We start from the raw sequence: 27,473 nt of genomic DNA on the forward strand, positions 1-27,473 counted from the left end.
CTGTCCAGTCCTTGTAATGTTTTATTTATTATAGCAAGGCAAATAAAGCTACTTGGAATAGCGGAGATAGCTCCGAAATAGCGCAGAAAATAGTAAATCAATAACAATATTTAAGTGTGATTTTAGTGACAAATCAACATAAGTATTTTTGGAGTCTTAATCTGACTGTAGATGACTATAGGTACCTCATCACATTACAGGTTATGACCAGAGTGTGGTATATGTAACAGATTGGCTAGAACAGGCCAGACCATATACTTTATCTAGCTACAATATGCTGCTCATCCTAGAGAATAACCAGGAGCTCCTAAACAAGAGGAAAAAAAATAAGGAGAGAGAGAATCCCTGAGCCTTCCACCAGTGGCACATGCCTGGAACTGTTCTCTTCATATTTTTCCTGGGAGCCCAAAATCACTTCAATTGGCTCCTCCCACAGCAACATTGGTACTCAGAGATTGTCAAGATGCATGCCTTGCCACACCACAGGTTGTGACTCACCCCAACATTACAAAGGAATTTCTGCCTCTTATTGCTCTAATGCTCTTATTGTATGGCCTCCGTGACCATAATTATAATAAGGATATATTTTAAACAGTGAGAGCTGAATTTAGACATGGTACGTCCCTAAACTATGGGAAGCTGTGAATGCCATGTTTTGCAAATGTTAAAAGAGAGTAAGGCTGTTCAGAAACTGAAGTTGCAAGAATGCTGCCACATTGCACAATGAATCTATGTGGGAAGGTGGGTATGGCAAAGTTTGCTTTCATTAGAACTTGATAAATATGCAAGTAAAACTGTATCAAAATGAAAAAATGAAATGTTGAGAGACCCTTCACACAGTAAGGCCCTAAACCGTATTTTCCTTTTTTTGCCAAAGTCTGTCCCATTAAACTAAGAGGTGAGTCTAAGAACTAAGATCTTGCTTCATCATCACATGTAGTATGATGACTGCAGTAAACAGAAATCTCACCATCCAATCTGCCTTCACTTAGGAACAGGGCCCTGAGGCATTTAAACTGCTCTAGTTTTACCAAACATTCCCACATCAACTGCATTTAGGGATTTAACAAATTCATATAAAGCCTTGTTTGCTTGTTATGAAAGAGTATCAAGTTGTCTCATGGACAAAGTAGAGCTATCGGGCATATGTAATGCAGGATTTTTTTCATTCCTGTATATATTCTTGATTTCTGAGGAAAAAAAATGAGTGGCCTCTAAACCATCATTTTTCTGTGTGTCCCTAAGCAAGTCTCTTAACATTTGAATGTACATCAAAAATTGATCATCTTTTTATTTATTTGTGTGTCTATACTTGTAAAGTATCTTGGATTAGAATTCGCTGTAGAAACGTACAATGTAAAATAAACATTTCCTGCCATAATAAGCAGGGTCCTGCAATATATCAAAGATCAATGGGGTGTAAGAGTCAGATTATTATTTTGGACACAAGTAACTAAAACAATTTTTTTTCATCTTTATTTTGAGGGTGTGTTTTTAAAAATTTGATGCCTAGAACAAAAAAGTGCTTTAAAGACTTAATTAAAAAAAGGAATTCATTGTCCATGCAAATCCATCATTTTTAGATTCAGTAACTGAGTAATCTGTTTAATTACATCAAATAACTTGACTTTTTGTTAATGCCTTAAACTCTAATTGGCTTTTTTTAAACTTTTTAATTGGAGATCCAGGCTCTCAGTTAATGTTAAATCAATACACTTTTCAGGTGTTCTAGACCTGATTAAGGTATTTCCTTCAAATTTATTTCTTTCCCATGATAATGCTGCTAGTGCTAATAATTGATGATTTTAAAATGCCCAAGTAATTAATTTTTCTGCTTGCTTAATTCACAAGTGTAGCAGTTTAACTACACTTTACATGACTCGCAAAGATGCGTAATGTAACTATAATAAAGAATACAAACACACTTAGACTTTATTCACTAGTAATATATGTGCCAGCACCAGACAAGCATTAACGTATCTCAACTCCAAAAAAAAAGATGGCATATAGCTGCCTTAAAATAGGCAGATAGCAAAACATGCCCACATCTGCAACATTCCTCATGTTACTCTTGTATGCTGCTATCTATCTGGAGACGTGCAGATCATCCATCAATCAATACAGAGCTGCAGTTCACAACAAACCAGCTCTGTCTGTTTCTCAACTCAGGATTCAATCTCTCTGTATTCTCTCCACAGTTTGAAGATACATTTTAAATACATTTTTTATATTCCTATACATACTGCATTATGCATGTTAAATGTCTACCTTAATTTTGGGTACATCAAACACTATCTTATAAGAAAGAAAATTGGCTGCTCCAGTAAGAGGGATTGATATCACCATTCCACATATTTAAAACCCAGGGTAAATGTCATTAATTATAATAACTTATTTAGAGGGAAGATATTGTGCAAAATGCCTCTCCAGAGTTGAGGATTTTCTTGAATTAATTACAATTCTCTTACATTATCTTACCCACTTAAAACAATTCAGGGTGTCATAAGAATTACAAGCAAGGCAGGAAACTACTGGAGACATTTGGGAACTGCAGTCAACATGACTACATGGGCTGAATTAAGAAAAGTGCAGTCTGCAGAGCAAACCCAGGTGAGCAAGCCAGTAATATGCAAACACCATATTTATTTATTAACCTTTGAAAAATGCTTAATAGGCGAGTAGCCTCTTAAAATTTAACCATAACTGCTTAACGTCATTCCCCATTTTTAAAGCAGTTGTGTGTTGGGCCTTTTTCAAACCTTTTTTTCTGTCATTATGGTTGGATCATCAGTTTTTACTAAATGTATGTGCATTTCATTTCTGGTTATATTCAAAATTGTATGCTATAAATTGAAACCATATTAAGTTTCTTTGAGCCAATGTGTGTTTTCAGTTAGCAGTGTTGATAAGTGAACTAACTAGAATTTATTTATTAATTATATACTGAAAGTCATGTAAACTATTATTACACAGGAGTTAATGATTTGCTTTTGCTTTGCATGATGTGTTTCCTTTTATTAGCAGCACTGGCCGTTCTTATCTTCTAGCACTACTGACATATTTTGGCACAACTCTGATCCTGAAGAGCCACAATAGCTGCAGGTTTTTGTTCCAGCCACTTCTTTAATTAGTGACCTACTAATTGACTTCTTTTATCTTAATTATAATTGCCTTGATTTTTAAGTACCTGTAATTGTTCCCTTTTTCCTTAATTAGCAGTAAAATAAAGATGATATACAAAGTGAACCTGTGCATGACCTGCTAAACTGTGTCCATCACAGAATCTCTGAAAGGTAATGATCTGCTCAGGTTACTCAAACATTTTGATGATATTCTTAGCAAAAAAGAAAATCAACAGTTTTGGAAAAGTCTACTGTGGTAGAATGAGAGCTCCAACAAGCTATGGAATTTAAAACAAATTTAAATAACAACAAGAATTGGCTTCTAGTTGAGAAACTGGTTGGAGTGAAATTAGTTGGAATTTGAAGGTCTGGGTCAGCTGTTGGTTCACTTTGCATCTTATTTTCTGTTTATGGAAAAAAGGCGAAATTCAGAAGGCCGAGTCTTAAAAAAACAAGGCTATTGAAATAATAATAGAAAAATAAATGACAGCAGTAATTGGTCACTGATGAGGAACGTAGCAAAAAGGAAAACCTGCTGCCACTGATGTAAACAATGAAGGGTGGTATGGGCGGGTAGTGCCATCATCTCCCAGACTCAGTATTCTGTGTTTACATCCTCATCCTGATTGTTGACAGTGTGGTCTTTAAATGATGCCCTTGTGTCTGCATGGGTTATTTTTGTTTTCTGCTCTTCATCCTAAAAGATGAGTTGGAGTGGTTGATGGGTGATTCCACATAGGTCCCGCATAACCTTCAGAGTGGTTGTGTGCGTGAGTGGGCCTTATAGTGTGTTGGTGTTTTGTTTAGCACTGTCTCCTGCCTTGCGCACAGCACTGCTAGAATAGGTTGTGGCTCCCCACCGGCCTGAATTGGTGGGCTTTGGAATGTTCTGTTATTTTATAAACCATAACAACTTGTTATGTATAGTTTTGAACAGATGCAATGCAAAATATAAACTTAATACAACCTCAAATAAAAAATAATTACTAACAAATTTGCCAAACCCAGTAGAAGCAAGAAGTATTTAGATTTTCTCAAACTACATTTTTCCACATTCAGGCTATACAGTGGAACCTTTGCGTCTTTAACTTTCTTTCCTTTTCAGTGTGAAAATAACCTTTAATCTGTTTTTTCCTGTGCAGGATATAAGTCAAATGTCCCTCAACAAGCAACTGTTTCAGTCTTGCTTGTTCATTTTTGTTTCCCGTATAGCCCGGGAGTACTCCCAAGTCACGGTGACGGAGGAACAGAAGTACGTCCAGGCTGAAGAAAAATGTAATTCTCCATCTGACCCGGAAGTGCTGATAAGTCACGTGAACAGAAGAGGAAGCAATTCCAGCTCTCCTTGCTGAGTCTCCCATAGTCCTTCATATAGTCCTTGACCCAGAAGTGCTTCCTCTTCTGTTCACGTGACTTATCAGCACTTCTGGGTCAAGGACTCTATGAAGGACTATGGGAGACCCAGCAGGGAGAGCTGGAGTTGCTTCCTCTTCTGTTCACGTGACTTATCAGCACTTCTGGGTCAAGGACTATATGAAGGACTATGGGAGACCCAGCAGGGAGAGCTGGAGTTGGGAGGGAGTGTGACGGAGCTGCTGGGAGAAGAGGAGAATTAGTGTGTTTTATAGTATGCATTTATTATTAGTGTTTACTTGTTTATGGTGGTGGAGGTGCTTTGGGGCACTTTGAAGAAGAAAATAAAAATACTTCTGGGTGCTTTTAAACCAGTGTCCGCATCTGTCTGTTAGGTTTCACGGGGCAAAAACGCCCTCAAGCGTCCATCTATTGACACAGTATAGAAAAAAATACATACTATTCTTCTAGAAGCTTTAACACACCTGTCATAAGTACAGGCTGCATTTTGGAAAACAGAGCTCTGTTGCTGTCTTTTCACTGCTGTATATTATATGTCACAGAAGCACTTAGGATAATAAACAAAATAGCCAGAATACCAAACATACAACAGAAAGGTATTTGTTACATTTATATAAAGAAGCCCTGACAATAGGAAATGCACAACAAAAGAACCAATTTATATGTATCTATCCTGCTTATGTCTTATTTTTCTTTGCTAGTTTGGAACACTGATAGTCTCATATAACCTAGAGTACAATGTAAATTTAATTATTTATTGGAATCAATCTTTCTTTTTATTTACTGAGAAAAAAAAAACTACAGCAATACTCTACTTAAGAAATAAAGCAGTTCAACAAAAGTGCTGCTTAAATCCTGCTGTGATCTTTCAAGGTATAGTCCAAACAAATAATGACGGCATAAATAACCATTATTTCTGTAGAAAGCAGTGCCTAGGCAGGTTTAATAAACTGGCCTCATTTTTACATCTACTCAGTTGATTTAACTACCCATTAAACCACTGACTTAGGTGCTGTTTGTTATTTTGAAAAACATCCACTTTAACATATTAATGTAATTGCTCGACATATTAAAATAATCCGTTAAAACGCTTGTAGTGTGTAGTCATGTAAAAACGTAACAGCTGTTCTCTTGTAAGGCCTGAAAATATAAAAGTGAACTTAGAATAATTATAATGAAACATATCATGTGACTGGTGTAGCGTGTAGGAGCAGATGGCGAGGCTGCACCACAATTAAAATGGAACTGCATGCTGAGAAGTGAGCTGTGCCTTCAGTGGACACATAGACATGCAGTTTGTGGAATGCCTGTTAATTTGAATTAAAATTTCTTTAGCAATCATCTAGGATTAATATCAATTCTTTGAAATCTTTTTATTTATTACATCATTCCTTTATAAATTTAATTACATATTTAATTATATTTCTTTATTTCTTAAAAGTTAGCTGCAGATGTGCCATTGCTAGGCACAACATAATCCAACATTCACTACGATCATCAGTTAAACATGGCTGGTCGCCATGTCAGTCTTCAATAGCCACTAATTCTGGCACAAATCTATATCAGTGTCGGTTACTGAATTACAGGCCATGCTGCTGAGATAAGTTCTGGCTCCTTACAATCTGAAAACTGTAATAAGCAAAACATAGAGCCATACTACTGTGTAACATGAAGTTATTTTCCGAGATACAATAGGCTGTGATGTTGAGGATGTACAAGGTCAACATTTGATTTCTTTTACTGCTAAATGAATATTTTAGAATTTACAGAAGCAGCCCACATTACTGCTGCGCAATGCTCACTTAAGCTCGTTTCTCAGCCACGCTGCACAGTCAGAGTAGAATTATTCCAAGAATACTTTTATGTAATTTGAAGAAAGGGTATTGATTCCAGTGTCCCTTTATTTCAAACATGATTCTAGAATAACTCCAAGGTGACATAATGTTAAAACACATTTACTGGGAATTACCTGAATTTTTCCAGGTTGCTATTAATTTATTTGACTTTTATAAGTGGCTAAGATGCACACTAGTCAAAAGGAAGAGGCAAAAGTCACACGTAGTCAAGATTAAAATGCCTACATTTTGTTTTCTATTTACTAATAGTTCAGACTGTGGTGGGCTGGCGCCCTGCTCGGGGTTTGTTTCCAGCCTTGCGCCCTGTGTTGGCTGGATTGGCTCCAGCAGACCCCCGTGACCCTGTAGTTAGGATATAGCGGGTTGGATAATGGTTGGATGGATGGATGGATAGTTCAGATGCTAGGTTAAACTTTTATATTTTAAAAAATAATTAAAAGCTACAACAAAAATTAATACAAATCCAACAAAAACAATAATAATAATCCTCAAATGAAGGAGACTTTATTAAAACTTTTATGTACTGATTTCATATAGACTGTAGAAAGCAACTCTTAAATAGACTACAACTCTCCCAGAAGTACACTAATTTAGATTAGATTAGATAAACATTATTAACCCCATGGGGAAATTCAAAAGACCTCCTCCGGGACATGAACCTGGGGTATTCTAACACCAAGCAGCAGCACTAATGTTGCACCACCCTCAGCTTTTTAACTTTTTCGATTGTTGTAGGATGTACCTTTAGAACCGGTGTGCTAACAACTTCAGTCTTAAAGTAAGGATTAACATTTGTCAAATTCATTTGGATTGATCTAAATCAGCGTGGTTTAGTACCCAACATATTCAAAGAAACGCCTTAAATTATCCTATACTCAGAATAACCTATTCTACCATAAGACTGCATGTTTGATTACCTTTCAGAAAAAAACGCATAAAATGCATAATTACCAAACATTGCTGCTATTGTGTCTCTCCCACCCACACTCTCTTTACTACTACAACATATAAAAAGATCTGATATAATTGACTATGAAAGTATACAATAATGTAGGAGATCAGGTCCCTTTACAGTTACTGTTAATCATTAAGTGACCATATGATCTTGTCCACATTTACAAAGTTAAGTGATAATTGGTTGAAAATACCTTGAGTTTAGATAAGTAACATGTACATGTTCAGAAAGTAGATTTGAAATAAATTTAGACCGGATGGGGATTTCTGGTGTATTGTCCAGTGCCATCTTAACAGCATTATAAGCCCCCAGGCAAAGCAGTGCACTTGGGGGGCCTCTACGTACACAACCACTCAGCAAGTCACAACATACATAGATTAGCATGGGGCCCCTATGCTTGTGGGGCCCCCAGGCAACTACCCAGTGTGCCCATGCATTAAGATGGCCCTGGTATTGTCCACTTTCTGTGTTTTACAGACCCACCCTTTTTGGAGTCCCTGGAGAGAGTGCTAGAGGGCATACCATCTGGGGACTCCCTCATACTGCTGGGAGACTTCAGTGCTCACGTGGGCAATGACAGTGAGACCTGGAAGGGCGTGATTGGGAGGAATGTCCCCCCTGATCTGAACCCGAGCGGTGTTTTGTTATTGGACTTCTGTGCTTGTCACGGATTATCCATAATGATCACCATGTTCAAGCATAGGGGTGTTCATATGTGCACTTGGCACCAGGACACCCTAGGCCTCAGTTCAATGATCGACTTTGTGGTCATGTCGTCGGACTTGCGGCCACATGTCTTGGACACTCGGGTGAAGAGAGAGGTGGAGCTGTCAACTGATCACCACCTGGTGGTGTGTAGGCTTCAATGGTGGGGGAGGATGCCGGTCAGGCCTGGTAGGCCCAAACATGTTGTGAGAGTCTGCTGGGAACATCTGGCAGAGTCCCCTCTCAGAAGTAGCTTCAACTCCCACCTCCGGCAGAACTTCGACCACGTCCCGAGGGAGGTGGGTGATATTGAGTCCGAATGGGCAGTGTTCCGTGCCTCTTTTGTTGAGGCGGCTGACCGGAGCTGTGGCCGTAAGGTGGTCAGTGCCTGTCGTGGCGGCAATCCCCGAACCCGTTGGTGGACACTGCCGGTGAGGGATGCCATCAAACTGAAGGAGTCCTACGGGACTCTTTTGTCCTGTGGGACTCTGGAGGCAGCTAATAGATACCGACAGCCAAGCGGAATGTGGCTTTGGTGGTTGCTGAGGCAAAAACTCGGGCGTGGGAGGAGTTTGGGGAGGCCATGGAGAACGACTTTTGGACGGCTTCGACGAGATTCTGGTCCACCCTCCAGCGTCTCAGGAGGGGGAAGCAGTGCAGTGTCAACACTGTATATGGTAGGGATGGTGCGCTGTGACCTCAACTTGGGACATTGTGGGTCAGTGGGGGGAGTACTTCGAAGACCTCCTCGATCCCACTAACATGCCTTCCAATGAGGTGGTCAAAAAACTCCTTGGTGGCAGGGCCCCGGGAGTGGATGAGATACGCCCGGAGTTCCTCAAGGCTCTGGATGTTGTAGGACTGTCTTGGTTGACACGTCTCTGCAACATTGCATGGACATCGGGGACAGTGCCTCTGGATTGGCAGACCGGGGTGGTGGTCCCCCTCTTTAAGAAGGGGACCGGAGGGTGTTCCAACTACAGAGGGATCACACTCCTCAGCCTCCCTGGAAAAGTCTATTCGGAGGTCCTGGAGAGGAGGGTCCATCGGATAGTCAAACTTTGGATTCAGGAGGAACAGTGGGGTTTTCGTCCTTGTCGCGGAACAGTGGACCAGCTCTACACCCTTAGCAGGGTCCCAGAGGGTGCATGTGAGTTTGCCCAACCAGTCTACATGTGTTTTGTGGACTTTTGACTGTGTCCCTCGGGGAATCCTGTGGGTGGTGCTCTTGGGAGTAAGGGGTACCGGACCCCCTGATAACGGCTTTTCGGTCCCCGTACAACTGGTGTCAGAGCTTGGTCTGCATTGCCGGAAGTAAGGCAAACCCGTTTCCAATGAGAGTTGGACTCCACCAGGGCCGCCCTTTGTCACTGATTCTGTTCATAACTTTTATGGACAGAATTTCTAGGCGCAGCCAGGGTGTTGAGGGGGTCCGGTTTGGTGGACTTAGGATTGGGTCACTGCTTTTTGCAGATGATGTTGTTCTGTTTGCTTCATCAGGCCGTGATCTTCAGCTCTCTCTGGATCGGTTCGCAGCTGAGTGTGAAGCGGTTGGGATGGGAATCAGCACCTCCAAATCCGAGACCATGGTCCTCAGCTGGAAAAGGGAGGAGTGCCCTCTCAGGGTTGGGAGCGAGATCCTGCCCCAAGTGGAGGAGTTCAAGTATCTCTGGGTCTTGTTCATGAGTGAGAGAAGAATGGAGCGTGAGATCAAAAGGCACCCATCATCAACACGTCTGGTGTACTGAATGAGAGACAATTTCCTGCTATGTGCGTAACAGTACAAGCAGGCTTGCTATTGAGAATGAATGGGGGAAGTGAGGGGGAGTTTCATTACTCGCCCACCACATAGTCACCTCCACTACAGTATGCTGCCTGCAGTGTCCGCCCACCGAGAACGAACATGGTGCGGCCAAAGGCGGGCAGTGAATCGCCCACCACCGACCCCATTCAACAGGCAGCCTTACGAGGCACACTACAATGCTACTCCCCGCCGCCCCATTCACCCTCAATAGCCTCCGTTCAGCCACAACCGGAGTAGCCATGTGTGATGGGCAGGCAGTGAAACACCCCTCTCCGCTCCATCCAGCCTGCGTCAAGTCAGTAGCAGTAGCAGTAGTTGCAGCAACGTAGTGGGCATCAAGCCTCCGTCCTGCACATGAGCGATAGTTGTGGCCCCAGTGACTATGGACCACGGGTCACCGCCTACCGCCGGGAGCCTTCCGAGGGACACTACACTGTGCGAGCAGTGAAATTGCCCCCCTCCAGCCACCGCTTGCAGCTTCCCCAGGCCGAAGATGACGGAGCGGCATGCGTCACAGCTGCGGCCCCGTTCGTAAGTCGTAGGCCGGATGTCCGTAACCTGGGGACTACCTGTACTCAACTCCCAAATCTTTCTTTGTGAAACACAGCTACATCAGTATTGAATAACCACTGAAAATGGCCAATATGATAATGTGAAGGATATTTATTAAGTTAAGTATTTATATTAAGGTGATTTAAGTTACTTCATGTAATACGTTTTGGTGGCTTTTGTGGTTTTGTCTACAAGCTTCAAGGTCTTTAAGGAGTGAAAGCAATGAAAAGTCTCACCTACGACATATGATTCTGCTGGGCTGGCTGTGTCTGCAGTTGCTGCTGCTGCTGCTGTTGTTGCATGAGGAGTTGCTGCTGCTGTCTGCGGCGTGCCGTCCTCAGCTTTTCAAATCGAGCTTCCATCTCTTCAAGTACTTTTGGAGTATATCGTACTACCAACTTGACGCTGTCCTTAGCTGCCTTCAGCAGTTCCACTGCCTTTTCATGGTGTTCTCCTTCAACACTCTATGAGAAACAAAAACATAAATAGCAAACTGAAATGTCTTTGAAATGTGATGTTACAAAGAAGGAATTCCTTATGCAGCATTATTTCATTTTTCCAAGTTAGATTTTATAATCTTTCTGTGTAACTAAGTAGTAGGGTTTTCTTTGCATTTTTTTTTTCTGAAAATAATACAGTGTTAGTATGATTACAGTATTTAGAATGGTCAGCATTTGAGTGACCAAAAGTGGATATAAATATGTGAGGTAGCAAATGTTTTAAAAATACCTCTGTTGTGCAGGATTTGGAGAAATGGAGTAAGATGAAGGTCAACCCACTAACAGCTTACATTTCAAATTATGAAATGTGTTACCTTCTATTGCATCAGATATTTTCACTATCTGCATAGTGACTATGTCTGAGTAACCCAAGACATGTAAGTGAGGTTAACTAGTGACTCCAAACTATCTGTGTATGAGGGAGCGAGGGTTGGTTCCTGTTTTGCGTCGTACACTACTGAGAAATGTTTTTCCTCCCATAACTTTACACTGGATTAAGGGAGTTCATAAAATAAAAACCCACTAACAGTTAATATCTTAAATTAACTCTTTATGGCAGATGTTGACTTTTGTCAAAATTCAGGAGTAGAGGAAGGGAATCAGCTGTAAACGGCAACAAAACTCACTGTTCTATTTTAGTTTGACTCTCTTTGCTAGAAGGAATGTTAGCTTCAGTGATATGGCGAGAGACCAAAGTGAATGGGCAAAGCAAAATTCTCTGTGGATGATGTTTTGCGTACTATCACTGAATCTGACCTCTCAGTCTCAGACGATTTTGATGCAAGTGATCTGGAGTTCGAGATCAAAAACGAAAGTGAGGTACCAGTATCAGCTGATTGTGGTACTGAACACATTCGTGTAGCTGATGGGCCTACAGCAACATTTGCCTGGGAGGACCGCCAGTTACGATGACATGAGGTACAAACCGGATTGTGTCACACTGTGACTGCCATCGCTGACCCCACACAGCCGCTGCTGCCAGAAACCATGAACAGACACCGATATCAACCATAGCATGCACAGCAAGAGACGTTTTATGTTGAGTTACTGCATGTATGAAACAATTTCAGGAAACTGAGATCTTTGGAAAAAATTTTCAGCCCTCAAAGAGTTAAGAAAAATATATATTATAAATGGACATTGGCAGTGTGAGTGTGGGTATGAGATGAATGACCTCTGTGGTGGTCGGGAAATCCAGTCAGGGTTGGCTACTTCTTCCCAGTGCTTCCCAAACAGATTCCAGTCCTCCACGATTCAATAATGGCACTCTTGACGGGCTGCATATTGTTACAGCCAGTCAGAACACTCTCTTTAATATTCTTGCTGTTTGTGCACAGGTTTCCTCCAGTTTCCTGCCACATAACAAAGATTGATTCTTGACTGGTGTGGAAGGTGCATTACTGAGGGTTGTATATTTTAAAGTTTAACTTCATTTTTGTATTCATATATGTAAATATTGTATAATTTTAATTAATATATTGCTATTATATCTTAGGTATAATTACACGTTGGCAACCTGAATCTGTATAAAATTCATACAATAATAGATATCCACCTGGAAACCAAACAGAATTTTGCTACTCTTACAAAACCAACCCATGTAAGCACCATTATCACAAATTTAGAGCTTGAGGGGGATCAGTGAATATTCAAACCTTATCAATAAAATGAGTTAAAGGTGATTACATAATGTGACAGGGGACAGAGTAATGTTTCATATCGTCACAAATACCAGATGCAGTAGTGTACACATTGCTCTAGAAGGAAATGTATGGGGAATGAAAACAGAGGACAACTATTGTGATGAACATGTACAGACCCTGCGGTCCTGGTCTCACTCCTTCCAAATATAAATGATGATACAACTGGAAGCCTACTGCCCTTACTGACCCTGCTTTCATAGAGGACTTTACTTGTGAGAAGCAGGCTATTACAGAGGAACGTATACTTGGACCAATGGTTCCTTCTTTTGGTTTTGTTTAGCACCTGAATGGGGCCAATTTCTGTTGATTAATGAACAGGGGAATATCAAGCACTCCAAACTGCTAATGCTGTCTCTTGATTCTCTCCCAACTATACATATGTGACATGTGAATCCCTGTCTTGCACCCTAAAACACGAGATTGAGTCCCAGTACTTTAGCAAAGCCAACTTTATTCAGCTTGAAACAGGAACAGCACAGTTATTTATTGTAGCGGGATCTGCCACTCTCCTATACACAGACACAGCAAATCAGGCAGGGTCGTGGGCAGGTTAGTGGCCAAATAATACTGTTCCCTGCATTTATAATATTCCTTGCATCACCCATCGATGGCAGGTGCTCATAGTGCGACGGTGATTGACTCAGATTTGTTTTTGTGGTGAGCCTCTGCAGTGCTGGGAGCCTGTGGTTGACCCAGCAACCGATAAGCTGTCTACCACAGATGCAGCGATTGCGCTTCAGGATGCTCCTCGGCGTGTTGTGCTGTTGGGAGGAGTTTAGAAACCTTACAATACATATTATGCTAAAGATAGGTTTAAGGAAATTAGGGTGTGACCTTTTCTTTTAGAAAGAACAAGTAAGTACAACACAATATATATTACATATAATTATAGGGTTGGAGCCAGCAACATGCACAAAGCAGGGACCAGCCTTAGACTGTTTGCCAGTTTATCATATGAAAAAGTAAATATGTAATCAATAAATTAAATCTTAAAATGCAGTATAATAAATCTTATTACAAATAGACAGATACTATATATATTTCTACAGCAAACTGTAGATGTTTGCTTGGGCTTTTGATGAATGCTACTCATATGTCAAACACAGAGAGAAAAGAAGGAAATTGCTTTTGCTAAATAACCAATAAAGTAGGGTCTCTAAATTTGTAAATTAACAAATTTAGAAGTAAAACTACTATTATAATGGCTTATGAAAAGTGATGTGATCACTGAGTTAAGTTTATGTATGAGTTTTTATATCAATTAGCAATAGCAATAATGAGCTGTGTATATAAAACAGTAACATAAAACAGCATAACGAAAGTACACACATAGAAGACAAATATCCAACCATTTTCAAAACCTGTTATATCCTGAGCATTGGCACGGGAAAGCTGGAGCCTATCCCAGCAATCATAGGGTGCAAGGTAGGTGCAACCCCAGGCCATGAGCACAATCACACACACACACACACGCTAGGGACAACTTAGCAATGCCAATCCACCTAACCTGCATGTCTATGGACTGTGGAAGGAAACCCACATAGACAAGGACACAGAGAGAACATGCAAACTCCATGCAGGGAGGATCCAGGAGATGAAGTCCAGTCTCCTTTTTATAAGACAGCAGCACTACCACTCTGCCCCCATGCTGCCCAGGGGGCAAACATAAAAATGTCAAACAGTTCAGTCCAAGTAGGAAAAATTACTACCATGGTAACAAATCACTAGAAGTCGACAGATGCATCAGCATCTCACATACACTTTTATCACTGTGATACTGAATCTGATGAAGAGGTCCACTTACCACTCCACACACACTAAGGCTGAATTCAATGGCAACTTATAGTAGGTATACCAAAAAGAAATTGAATAGAGCAAAGCAGCAGTGATGTATGGGGTCTATGCAAATAAAATAAATATAACAACTGAATGAAGCAAACAAGTCTTTCTTGTCAAAATTATTTGCACAACCATGTTAATAAAAATCATGGACTAGAATATGGCACCATGTAGTCAAGCAGTAAGTTAACAAAAGAGAAGTGGAAAAAATTAAGCACAAAACTCAACAGAGTTGGGAAAACAAAAGTACATAATCAAACACTGCAGAAACTTGGAATAATATATCTAAAAAAGTCCATCCATCCACCCATCCATTATCCAACCCACTATATCCTAACTACAGGGTCAAGGGAGTCCGCCGGAGCCAATCCCAGCCAACACAGGGCGCAAGGCAGGAAACAAACCCCGTGCAGGGCGCCAGCCCACTGCAGTCTAAAGGAGTCAAAAGTGCAAACAACAGGTCTACTTTCTATTATAGAATATTACCATTCTTACTGGCATGCTTTTATAGCAAAGCAAATAAATGTCATTACATCCAGAAGCATCAGCTAAAGCAATAAGTATAAATAAATAAATAAATAAATAAATAAATAAATAAATGGGGAAAATGTATTCAACTGGCTGACACATCTGACACTTTTGCTCTGTAATTCATTTGCAAACTACTGGTCTTGTCTTTCTGACGCTGAACGTAGGGCATTCTGCAGGTCTAATTTTTCAGCAACAGAAATGCACTTGCTTTCCTCTGCTGTTTCTGACTTTTTGTTTTACTTATCTACTGCAGTTTTCATGTACTTTGACATGAATATTTATTGCTGTTTATGCATTCCTCTTCAACACCGACATAAAAGCGTTTTGGTTGTCCAAATATTTCATCCTTGTCTGTTTTTAGACCCGTCTCTTGTAACAAAATCCATTCCCTGGTCATTCGTCTGCACCACCTGCGGTTTCTTCTTCCCCGATCACGACATGTTTATTTCCCTTGCCCTCTTTTATGACATGGCCACCATGATGTCATGGGTATGTAACATGCGCATCACATGCTTAGCAGCCACATAGCATCACAGTAACCAGATACACAAAATGGTGTTTCCCATGAAAACTAGAAACACAAGCTGGCAGCACCTCAAGCAAACAAATATATAAAATGGTTACACACCTTGAAAAATAACCACCAATAATAATTCTGCATCTGCGTTTGCTTAAACTGATAACTAATTTGCTTAATCCCATTGGTCATTCTGGCTCTTTTTTTTCAAAGGGTGGGCTCAGTGGTTTTTGCAGCGCACTTTTCCCTCTTTTTCTCTGATAGATGTGTTCCAAATTTAAGGGCAAGACTAATAACGTACTTCAAGGTGACCTACATTATAACTTGCCTAATCATCTTTTACTTCAGATAGACTATTCCTGAAGACTGAACTTAAATTACTGTCATTCCAACCTGAGTCCATGTAATGGTCCCCTGTCCTTTAAGCCTCTAATGCATGGGAAGGCTCCATGCCTCAACCAACCCAGTGCAACTGCTGGCCCAGGTCTGTGGCTTGGCCCTGTCACCGCACTATTTATTTGGACACTGTTGTTGAATTGTTTTAATAAAAGCACCAAAGCACTTTGGCACCTTTATGCACCTACCCCTTGCTATGTACGTGTTTTGTGTCCTTATCTGCTGGCTCATCCCTCGGGTACGTTATCGGCAGTAGCAGGTTCGAGTGGCTCCCTGGAAAGACCTGGTAGTGTGAGGCCGACCCGCACCATTACAGTCCATGAAAAAGGATAATTAAAATGTATTACATATTCACTAGTATCACACTTTTCTAAGATCAATAACCTGTAAGTTGCAAATGCTTTCCTTTTAGAGATATAAAAAACTGAGCAAAACTCACATAATAAAATTTCAAAATCATTGTAGCATCATTACTGTCTCCAATAGTGGTTGCCCACAGATTTATCTGAGGTAAAAGAGCTTGCTTGGAGTTTACAAATTAATATGCTTTGGCTTACAAAACCCTAACAGCTATTAGGATCTTCTGAACAACATTCCAGGAATAGGATTTGAGGCTATTTAATTAAAGCTACTGGAACTGGTGTAGCAGCAGCTTAAAGATTCTGCTGAAAGGAACCAATCCTGACTATTAAGTGTGCCCAGTTGTTGTTAATCCAAACGCTTGTGTCTGTAAGCTACTGCATTTATTCTGAAGTAGTGATGCTACTTTTAAAGTGGATCTCTAAATCACACATTTCCAAAGGCCTGAACTGTTATGAAAGTCATATTTAACATTTAGGAGTTGTCAACATGCGCATCAGAGGGTCACCCTCTGGTTCCTCCCTGGTTTGTAATTGCACCGCAGGCTGGTAAGGGGTGCTGCAGCTATTCTCTTGCCTCCACATTGCCAAGAAACTGCCTAGTGAGGACCACTGACTCCCCCTCTTCTGATCCCAGGACCATGAAAGCTCAGCTAGCTGGAAGGAGGTGCCATTATGGACTGGACATTTTAGACGGAGATCCTTCAAACCCCAAGTGAAGTGATTAAAGACACCTTAATAGGCAATAATTCTGTTATATAGAATTACCAGAGAATGACTCTTTTTGTTTGACGTTTTTGTTTAAGTTTGGAAATAAATGGAGGCAACTGGCTTGACATTTATTTTATCATTCGACCTATCATTTCCTGGGATGACCACAAAGTGAACCAAAGGATTGTCAGATAAAGAACAGTGGGGTGCACTAGAGTCTTAGATCTAGTTAAAACTCTACCACATTACATGAATTTAGTTGTAGGGGTGGACTCTGTGTCTGGGAGAGCTGAGAACCAATGAGCGCTCAGCCAGAAGCACAAAGCACGTAACACTGTTACAAGGACTTAAGAAACATGGGCACTTCTGACCTCGCAAACTGAAGAGAGGCTCGTTTGTGTGACATTTCATGTTTTATGTATGATGACAGAATGAAAAAAAGAAAAAAGCGGCAGCAAATGCAGCTGAACTCGCTATCCTGGAAAGCATTTGAACAACACTGTCTCTGTCAGGCAGCATTTTAATAGCTGTCAGAAAAGCAGGCAAGCTCATAACACTTTGAAAATGTGAAACTGTGCTGGAAAGTCATCATGGAGTCATCGAATTGGTTGTCCTCTTAGATTTAAATTAGTGTAATCTGACATCCTCAGGTAAAGTCATCAGCAACTGCAATCATTTAGTTTGACTTACTTAAATTGTCCCAAACGAAATCACCAAAAAATCTCTTAAAATTCTAAATAAATTCTACAACAAAATATTTGTTGTGCAGTCCTGGCATATTCTTCAGTCATCCACTTTTTAACAGAGGTTTTCAGAGCCAAAGATGAATTATTGATCCATATAAAAAAGGCATAAAGAAGTACTGGATTTGGTTACATGGCACACTTACGTACAGATTTAAATCTGGCATTAAGTAAATGAAAGGAATCAGGGGTAACTACCATGTCCCCATGCTCTCATTTCATATTTCCTTTACTTTATTTTTAAATTTCAGTAATTACAATTCAACAAGCATATTTTATAAGGGCAGTATGGTGGTGCAATGGTTAATACCGTGGCTTCACAGCCCCAGAACACCAGGTGAAAACCCGGCCTCGTCACTTTTTGAGCAGACTTCTCTCCATGTCTGATTGGGAAAAAAACATTCTTCTGGTTTTCTAAGTGAGTCTGGGTGTCTGGAAGATTATGTAGGACACATCCCTACAACCTTAAAATTGGACGACGTGGGCTTGTATAGAGACGTTTGACAGCTAAGTACCCTCAAGCAGATTTTGTCTCATGTACCTCATGAACACTGAGGAGGATTATGTCTATGGTACATGTCGTCAGATCTTATGCAATATTCTCTGTGACTGCTGTCACTGTCCTAGACAAATTACCTCAACAATAAAACACTTCAAAATGCAGTCAGACTGACTCACTGAGATACAAACTGTCAGATGTTCAGATTAACAGATGACAATAGGATCTTTTTTGTGCTTTGTTTTCATTTAGCTACAGACAAAAATAATACATTAAAGGTCTGACGTCTGTTTCAGCTACCAAAAGGTATATAAAAACCATAAACGAATATGCTTCTTTAATATTAAAGATGAATAGAACATCTATTCAGAGAAATAAAATGTGAGACAGAAACACGTTTTGGCTGTTAAGCCTTCATTATGGATGTTGAAAGGAAACTCAATACAACATTTAAAGAGATTGGAAACAAAGAATGAGAAGATGAAAAGGGTGCAAATCCAGATTGTGTGTGAGAAGGTGAGGTGTAAGGTTGGATGATTAGTCAATTGTTCAGATTAGAACAAGTTATGCTTCAGTTGTTTTTCCTTGTCTACTGTCTTTGAATCCTTGTGTGAGAATGCAGACAGATAGATGAGATCAATGAGTCTGTGATCAAGGAAGGTAAAACTCGATTCACAGGACCTCAGGAGGTTTTTAATTCTTATAGCTCTTTTGCTTACATAAAAGTCTTTGAATGTTTTTGATGTCATCTTGACATCAGACCATATGGTCGTATAGACATTTGGGATTGAATACAAGATGTGTCTGGACTTACAATAATAACTAAACTAAAAGTCTCTTATTTATCCCAGGCCAGTACAGGAGTGAAATTTACTAAAGCATCAACGGCTTGCATGAATAGTTCAGAGCTGCAAGGAACTGAAAACACTGGATGACAAAGATTTTGCTTTCAATAGAACATCAGAACAATCTAGTTGATAACAGGCCATTCAGCCGAACAAAGCTTCCCAGTTCTAACCACTTAATTTTTCCAAAATTACACATTTGGGTGTATCTCAGTGATTTTGGCCTGATGATCACAAAAATCACCTTTAAATTTTCCTATTAAATACCATTTTATTGCAAAAAGCCTGTTTTTGTGATTTCCTCTCATATTATACAGTAAGTATAAATGTACAGTACAACAACTACATTTGAAATGTAGACTGTTGAAAACGTTTATGAAAGTGATGAACAGAGAAGGTAACGGATTTTAATATCTGAGACGGATGCTTCCATGAATAACTGATGCCAAGATTAAGGAATTAATCAGACAAATTATCAATGAGAAGTGGTTCAAAGATCAGCTATTAGGGTCAGAGGAATTCACACAGAAGGCATTTAAAGATGTTGTTGAGAATTTTTTTGACAATTCCAGTGCACCAAAATATGTCCAGCTGACTGACAACAAACTTTAAGCATACAAAACAATGAAACGCAACTTGTTGTTAGACTTATTTTCTGCATTCACACTTGGACTTCTTCCTTGCTAACCCTGTTGGAGTCAGTATCAGACCTGGTGACAAATATTAGCAGAATATTGTAACAATGGAAATGTGGCATCAGGGCAAGTGGAATCCATCAATACTGGTCAACTATTGAGGGACACTGAAACAAGAAATATCAGATGTTGAGTATAAATGAAAATCAGCACCAAAACACCGTTAGCTCGATTGACCTGATGCAATGTTTTAGCATCATTAACCTACTAAATTCGATTAGAGTTAATTTAATGTTTCGCTGAATTTCTATGTATTACAGGGTCAAACACGAGTGATTAGGGAGCTGCTACATGACCACTTCCAAATAAGAGAGGGCAATGCTGGTAAGAACATCTCCTCTTTCACCTCCAGGACTGATCTTTCCCAAGAACACTGACTTCACTTCCTCCTCAGGCAAACCAGAAGTCCAGCTTCTTCCTCAGTAGACTGGATATAAAAAGCCTCATCAACCAAGCTCAGTGTTCAGTAGTAGAACCCACATCTGAATGTCACTTTCTGCACCAGGAGTGAATCATTTATCACTTTTGCTTTCCTTAATATTCTTATTTGCTTGTGTACACTTGTCAACTTATTTTATTTATTTTTCATTACATGAGGCCAACTTTTGCATACCCCAACCCTTTTTCCATGTTTTTTTTGTATTTCTTCACAACAGTCAGTCTGAAATTGTATTAATACTTATCTTGAAGTTGTCTATCATAATCAGAAAACATTTTTCAGGTAGAAAAACATTTAAAAAACTGTAGTCCAGTGACATTAAAATATCCATCCATCCTCTTCCGCTTATCCAAGGTCGGGTCGCGGGGGTAGCAGCTTAAGTAGAGAAGCCCAGACTTCCCTCTCCCCGGCCACTTCTTCCAGCTCTTCCGGGAGAATCCCAAGGCGTTCCCTGGCCAGCCGGGAGACATAGTCCCTCCAGCTGGACTCTCTACCACTCTGGAGTTGCCCCCGGTGAGAGGCGCCGAGCAGGTGTGGGCATACTTATTGCCCCCCGACTTGGAGCCTGTGCGTTGGGGTTTACCCCGGTGGACGAGATGGTGGCTTCCCTCCGCCGGGTGGGGGGAAGGGTCCTGACTGTTGCTTGTGCGTATCGCAACAGCAGTTTGGAGTATCCACCCTTTTTGGAGTCTCTGGAGGGGTGCTAGAGGGCATACCTTCTGGGGATTCCCTCGTTTTGCTGGGAGACTTCAATGCCCACGTGGGCAATGACAGTGAGACCTGGAAGGGCGTGATTGGGAGGAATGGCCCCCTCGATCTGAACCCGAGCGGTGTTTTGTTATTGGACTTCTGTGCTCGTCATGGATTGTCCATAACTAACACCATGTTCAAGCATAAGGGTGTTCATATGTGCACTTGGCACCAGGACACCCTAGGCCTCAGGTCGATGATCGACTTTGTGGTCGTGGTCGCCGGACTTGCGGCCATATGTCTTGGACACTTGGGTGAAGAGAGGGGCGGAGCTGTCAACTGATCACCACCTGGTGGTGAGTTGGCTTCGATGGTGGGGGAAGATGCCGGTCAGACCTGGTAGGCCCAAACGTGTTGTGAGGGTCTGCTGGGAACGGCTGGCAGAGTCCCCTGTCAGAAGTAGCTTCAACTCCCTGGGGACTCTGAGGTGGGCTCTCCCATCTCTGGGACTGAAGTAACCGAAGTGGTCAAAAAACTCCTTGGTGGCAGGGCCCCGGGGGTGGATGAGATACGCCCAGAGTTCCTTAAGGCTCTGGATGTTGTAGGACTGTCTTGGTTGACACGTCTCTGCAACATCGCATGGACATCGGAGACAGTGCCTCTGGATTGGCAGACCGGGGTGGTGATCCCCCTCTTTAAAAAGGGGGACCGGAGGGTGTGTTCCAACTATAGAGGAATCACACTCCTCAGCCTCCCTGGAAAAGTCTATTCGGGGGTTCTGGAGAGGAGCGTTTGTCGGATAGTCGAACCTCGGATTCAGGAGGAACAGTGTGGTTTTCGTCCGGGTCGCGAACAGTGGACCAGCTCTACACCCTTAGCAGGATCCTGGAGGGTGCATGGGAGTTTGCCCAACCAGTCTACATGTGCTTTGTGGACTTGGAAAAGGCATTCGACCGTGTCCCTCGGGGAATCCTGTGGGCGGTGCTCCGGGAGTATGGGGTACCGGACCCCCTGATAAGAGCTGTTCGGTCCCTGTACAACCAGTGTCAGAGCTTGGTCCGCATTGCCGGCAGTAAGTCGAGCCCGTTTCCAGTGAGAGTTGGACTCGCCAGGGCTGCCCTTTGTCACCGATTCTGTTCATAACATTTATGGACAGAATTTCTAGGCGCAGCCAGGGTGTTGAAGGGGTCCAGTTTGGTGGACTCAGGATTGGGTCACTGCTTTTTGCAGATGATGTCCTGTTTGCTTCATCAGGCCGTGATCTTCAGCTCTCTCTGGATTGGTTCGCAGCTGAGTGTGAAGCGGCTGGGATGAGAATCAGCACCTCCAAATCCGAGACCATGGTCCTCAGCCGGAAAAGGGTGGAGTGCCCTCTCAGGGTTGGGGGAGAGATCCTGCCCCAAGTGGAGGAGTTTAAGTATCTCGGGGTCTTGTTCACGAGTGAGGGAAGAATGGATCGTGAGATTGACAGGCGGATCGGTGCGGCATCCACAGTATTGCGGGCTCTGCATCGGTGTGTCGTGGTGAAAAAAGAGCTGAGCCGTAAGGCAAAGCTCTCAATTTACCAGTCGATCTACGCTCCTACCCTCACCTATGGTCATGAGCTATGGGTAGTGACCGAAAGAACGAGATTGCGAATACAAGCGGCTGAAATGAGTTTCCTCCGCAGGGTGTTTGGGCTTTCCCTTAAAGATAGGGTGAGGAACTCAGTCATCCGGGAGGAGCTCAGAGTAGAGCCACTGCTCCTCCGCATCGAGAGGAGTCAGATTAGGTGGCTCGGGCATCTGATCAGGATGCCTCCTGGATGCCTACCTGGTGAGATGTTCCGGGCACATCCAACCGGGAGGAGGCCCCGGGGAAGACCCAGGACACGCTGGAGGGACTATGACATTAAAATATAATTTAACAATTATTAAGGGGATGTGTTAATTCTGAGGAATTAAAAAGTTCAGTTTAACAATGTCATACATGCTGTAATAGAAACAGGGTCCAGATTGTGAGATTTTAAAACAGATGGGTTAAACGTACAGCATAAAACACCTACAGTAAAACAGCAGTAGAACTTAAACTATTTGGCAAAACATTTATTAGTTTAAAAGGAAGACAAAGAATAATCAAAATACAGTGTATCTTATTTTTGGGCCTATGTGGAGAAACATTTTAGCTAATGAGTGGGGCAGGGGCCTCAAGGGGTTAAAATTACTTCAATATTCCGGAGAAATGATTCATCTTTGGCACTTGTTTTAAGGCACAGATTGTGATGCAATGCATGCTCAATATCTCAGGTAATCCCTAAACTGGTTCAGTTGCCAAATGAAGGACTAGGAATGACTGAGCAGAGTTGGGCAGAAAAAACTAATTAAAAAGACTACAGCTGAAATTGCCATGGTGGTTCTGGGCTTGGCATGCAGAAAGCATAAACAGAAATTTGGAATATTTCTGTAAGTTTGTTTAATTGCCAGGGTGTTCATTCATCTTTACTGTTATTTTAAAAAGACACATTAATAAGCCATGCTTTTTGTACATTAGTTTGTGGGTGTTTAAAATTTAGTAGATAGATAGATAGATAGATAGATAGATAGATAGATAGATAGATAGATAGATAGATAGATAGATAGATAGATAGATAGATAGATCAGCATGGACATGAGTGTCATTAGATTCTGCAGTGGACCGGCACCCTAGTCACGGTTGCTTCCTGCCATGCACCCTTGTCACTGGGATAGGCTGCCTCAACTGACCAGCTGAGAATGCCATGTTATGGATTTGTGTGAAAAATTACAGCATTTGAAAACAACCTTGCTACATTTGTATTTCAAGGTGTTAGGTTTCCTATGAGGCCTTTAGCCTTGAATACAGTGTAATTACGAACTGATAGTAGTGTTGTAGTGTCTGACACCTTTGGCCGTTTGGACTCATGCTGCTAATGTGAAGCTCGTAATTTGAAGGAGGATTTAAAAGAGAGTCCTGCATGGTGATAAAGAATGGTTTGATGGGAGAAAGAGGGTAGAAGTGTCAAGTGAGAAATTACTGCTAGCACACAGAAGCAGCAAGCAGTTAAAAGTCAGAGTTGTTAATAGGTTTTTCTGTGCTAGTTGTCTTACAGCCACTCCACGTGACCATGCCAGAGAAGTTCATAAAAGTACAGAGGGCTGCACTGATGTCACAGTTACAATTTTGTTGCTGAATAAAGGAATGGCTGATCTGGCAATCTATGTGATGTTGCCAGTTTTTTTTCATATTGGTACTCATTGCAAACTTTTATGGCAACATGGTAAGAATGCATTACAAATAGAATACACAGATAAAAAACAAGCAGATTGATTTAATTATTAAGAAAGACAAGGAACAAAACAAAAATAAACAAATAAATAAAAAAAGTTAAGTAAAAAGTACAAATTATCAATTGTAACAGTGTCAGAAGGTGGAGTTGTGATCAGGTCATGAATCACTCGTGTTGACAACAGCATTATAAAATCTCAAGGCAGTGGCAACACATGATCTTCTATAGCATTCTGTTCTTCTGTGTAGTGAGATAAGACAACTGCTGTGTTTACTTCTCTAACCTCCCAACATGTTGTGGACAGGGTGACTGTTATTGTCAAGGATGGCCTGTATCCTCCTCCCCATGCACCTTTCCACAATAATTCCTAGTAAGTCCACAGTCCTACCCAACACAGAGCCAGCCTTCTTTGCTAACTTGTCCAGCTTCTTCGTGTTCTTATCTGTCACGGCAGCAAAGAAGAGGACACTGGCAACAACTGTCTGACAGAACACAGTACATAACAGTGCACAGTACATAGAGTACATAACTTTCTTTACAAAAGCAGCAAAATATTCGAGGCTAATGTTCTGTCTGGAATGTAATGGAAGTATCATATCTTGATTTATTTATTTTGCCCCACCCCAATTGTGCTGACATTGGGGCATAACAAAATAATATCTGTAATAGTGTCAATCTCTAGAAATTGATTCACAATGGTAATAATTGTGTCGAACTTCGTACAGAATGAATAATACTTTTTAAAGTTATTGTGTCTGCAGACTCACATTCCAACACAGTCACATATACAGGTAGACATCAACAAAAAATTATGTTAAAAACATGCTACAGTATGTATATCATTAGTGATGTGCATCTGTGGATCATCTTCTTGCTCATCTGAGGAAGGTAATATCATCCTGGGTCGAGAGAGAGCACTCATGCTAACCCTCTCTCTTTTCTTCACTCAGCAGTACTGAGAAGATGCCCAGTGAGGCAACTGACTCCGCCCCTTCCAGTTCCCTGTCTATAAAGCCTGTAGCTTCCCGAAAGTGGCATTCAGTTTGGAACAGACTGGATCACAGGATGAAGCTCCTTGCAACCTGATAGAACACACCCAGTTATTTAGCCTGTCAGCTTTCTTCTTTTGCTTTTGTCATTCATTGACCATAGTATGCATAGTGTGCATACCGCTGACTTTTTTTAGACTTCATTAAACGGGAATGACCAGGATGGCTCCCCTACATAGTTATCTGTGGGCCATGCAATACTTCATTCAATCACATTTTAGTTTTGTCCAATGGCAGACCTACATTTTTGGGGCTCTGAACTCTTATGTGGGCTCCTTTGCAACCAGGAACAAGGTCTGAGTAACCACTGTTATCTTCTTCATTGGGGTTGCTCCATGACAGATCACCACAAATTTTGCTGGATTATCACACATGTCAAAGTCACTGGTGTAAATAAAAATTCCTATACCTTACACTTTTTGAGTTATGGTGGGATAAAGGTTAAAGTCACTTCTGGGGCCATGAAACTTAAGCTTCATTAGTTTTGTAGTACAGTAAACCTTCATTTATCGCGGTTAATCTGCTCCAGACTCTGCCGCAATAAATTAATTTCCGCGAAGTAGGATTCTTTATTTATAAATCGAATATTTTCGCAGTTACAGCATAGAAAACCTGTTTACGACCTTCTAAATACGTTTTTTAACATTATTAGAGCCCTCTAGACATGAAATAACACCCTTTAATCAAAAGTTTAAACTGTGCTTCATGACAAGACAGACATGGCTGGTCTGTCCCACAACTAAAAGAATGCAAACATATCTTCCTCTTCAAAGGAGTACGCATCAGGAGCAGAGAATATCAGAGAGAGAGAAAAGCAATCAATCAAAAATCAATAGGGCTGTTCGGGCTTTTAAGTATGCGAAGCACCACTGGAGAAAGCAGCTGCAAGAAAGGGAGCAATGTGAAGGTAGTCTTTCAGCATTTTTTAGAGGAGTGTCCGTATCCTCTAAGCCAGTATGCGAACACCCCCTCTGCTCACACCCCCTCCGTCAGGAGCAGAGAATATCAGAGAGAGTGAGAGAGACAGAGAAAAGCGAACAATCAAAAATCAATACAGGCTGTTCGGGCTTTCAAGTATGCGAAGCACCGTGCGGGAAGCACATCGTATATCATTGAGGAGTTTTATTTTAATTTGGGTAGCTTCTCAGCCATCTGCCAATAGCGTCCTTTGTATGAAATCAACTGGGCAAACCAACTGAGGAAGCATGTACCTTTGTCAGCATAAATCCACGAACCAGCAAAAAATCTGTGATATATATTTAGATATGCTTACATTTAAAATCCGCAATGGAGTGAAGCCGTGAAAGTCGAAGCGCGATATAGCGAGGGATCACTGTAGATCTGTCCCTGATCATGTACATAGACTTACACTCTGACATCCAGAAAGAGAGATCATTCAGAAAGTGGACATACAGTGTTCAGCGATGCCTAAAATGTGCTAAACACAAGCTTAAAGCTTAATTATTTACCCCATTACTATGCCTCTATCTCTCTCTCTCACTCTCTCTGTCTCTCTCTATCTCTATCTGTTTCAGGGTCCAAGCAAAGGAAACACGGAGGCTGGAACTGAAACACAGCAGCCTAACTTCTTTTCACTTCCACCTGCAGCCAAAAATAATGAACAATCATGGCATGCTTGGCCCTGCCGCCTGATTCTCTTCTTTCAGTTCCATCGGTATTTAAAGAACCAGCTTCCCTCTAGCTCTTCTCATTTAACACAATAGTATTTCCTGATTTCTTTTATGTGTGTTCCAGATATTTAGTATTATATTTGCCTTTGATATGTGTCTTTTATATTTGATCATCACAAGTGGTAAATTACACAAGACTTTGCATATTCAGTGAAAGTTCTTTTTCTTGTTAATGTGAAGGATTATGAATTTCAATAGCAGTTAGTGTGAAAAGCAAGAGTCTCATTAATGTAATTATTTCGCAACACTGCAATATGTCAGGAAAAGTTAAGCATGCTTAAAGCTTTTAAGCATTATTTCAATTTTCATCAAGCTGTTTTTTGTTCCATGATTTTATGTTTATATAAAGGAGGCATATAATGCATGTTGCAAAGGTTACACTGTAACAACTTTTCAGAACAAAATAAGCAGTTCTATGTATATACACTGTAAAAGCAATTAGACAATAAGTACAATTAGACAATATTTAGAACATTATATTTAGTACTCAACAGACTAAATGTGTCATTTTACTTCATTACATAATAGTGAACAGTGATAAGTTTGCTGGGTATACACACGAAGCAAGCTGATACAGTAAATTTTATATTGACAGTTAATTCATTTTTATTATAC

General features: G+C 41.0%; 1 protein-coding gene across 2 annotated transcripts in view; it reads right to left on the reverse strand.

The window, feature by feature from the left end:
• The window catches only part of lin7a (lin-7 homolog A (C. elegans)), a 357,391-nt gene that overhangs the window by 15,483 nt on the left and 314,435 nt on the right, over positions 1–27,473 (reverse strand). For both annotated transcript variants that reach the window (XM_039761749.1, XM_039761750.1), the window contains one exon: positions 10,605–10,832. In XM_039761749.1, coding sequence (XP_039617683.1) covers positions 10,605–10,832 — 228 coding nt within the window. The remainder of the gene's footprint in view (positions 1–10,604; positions 10,833–27,473) is intronic.

Source organism: Polypterus senegalus, chromosome 8 (genome assembly GCF_016835505.1).
Source record: "Polypterus senegalus isolate Bchr_013 chromosome 8, ASM1683550v1, whole genome shotgun sequence".
Lineage (NCBI taxonomy): Eukaryota > Metazoa > Chordata > Cladistia > Polypteriformes > Polypteridae > Polypterus > Polypterus senegalus.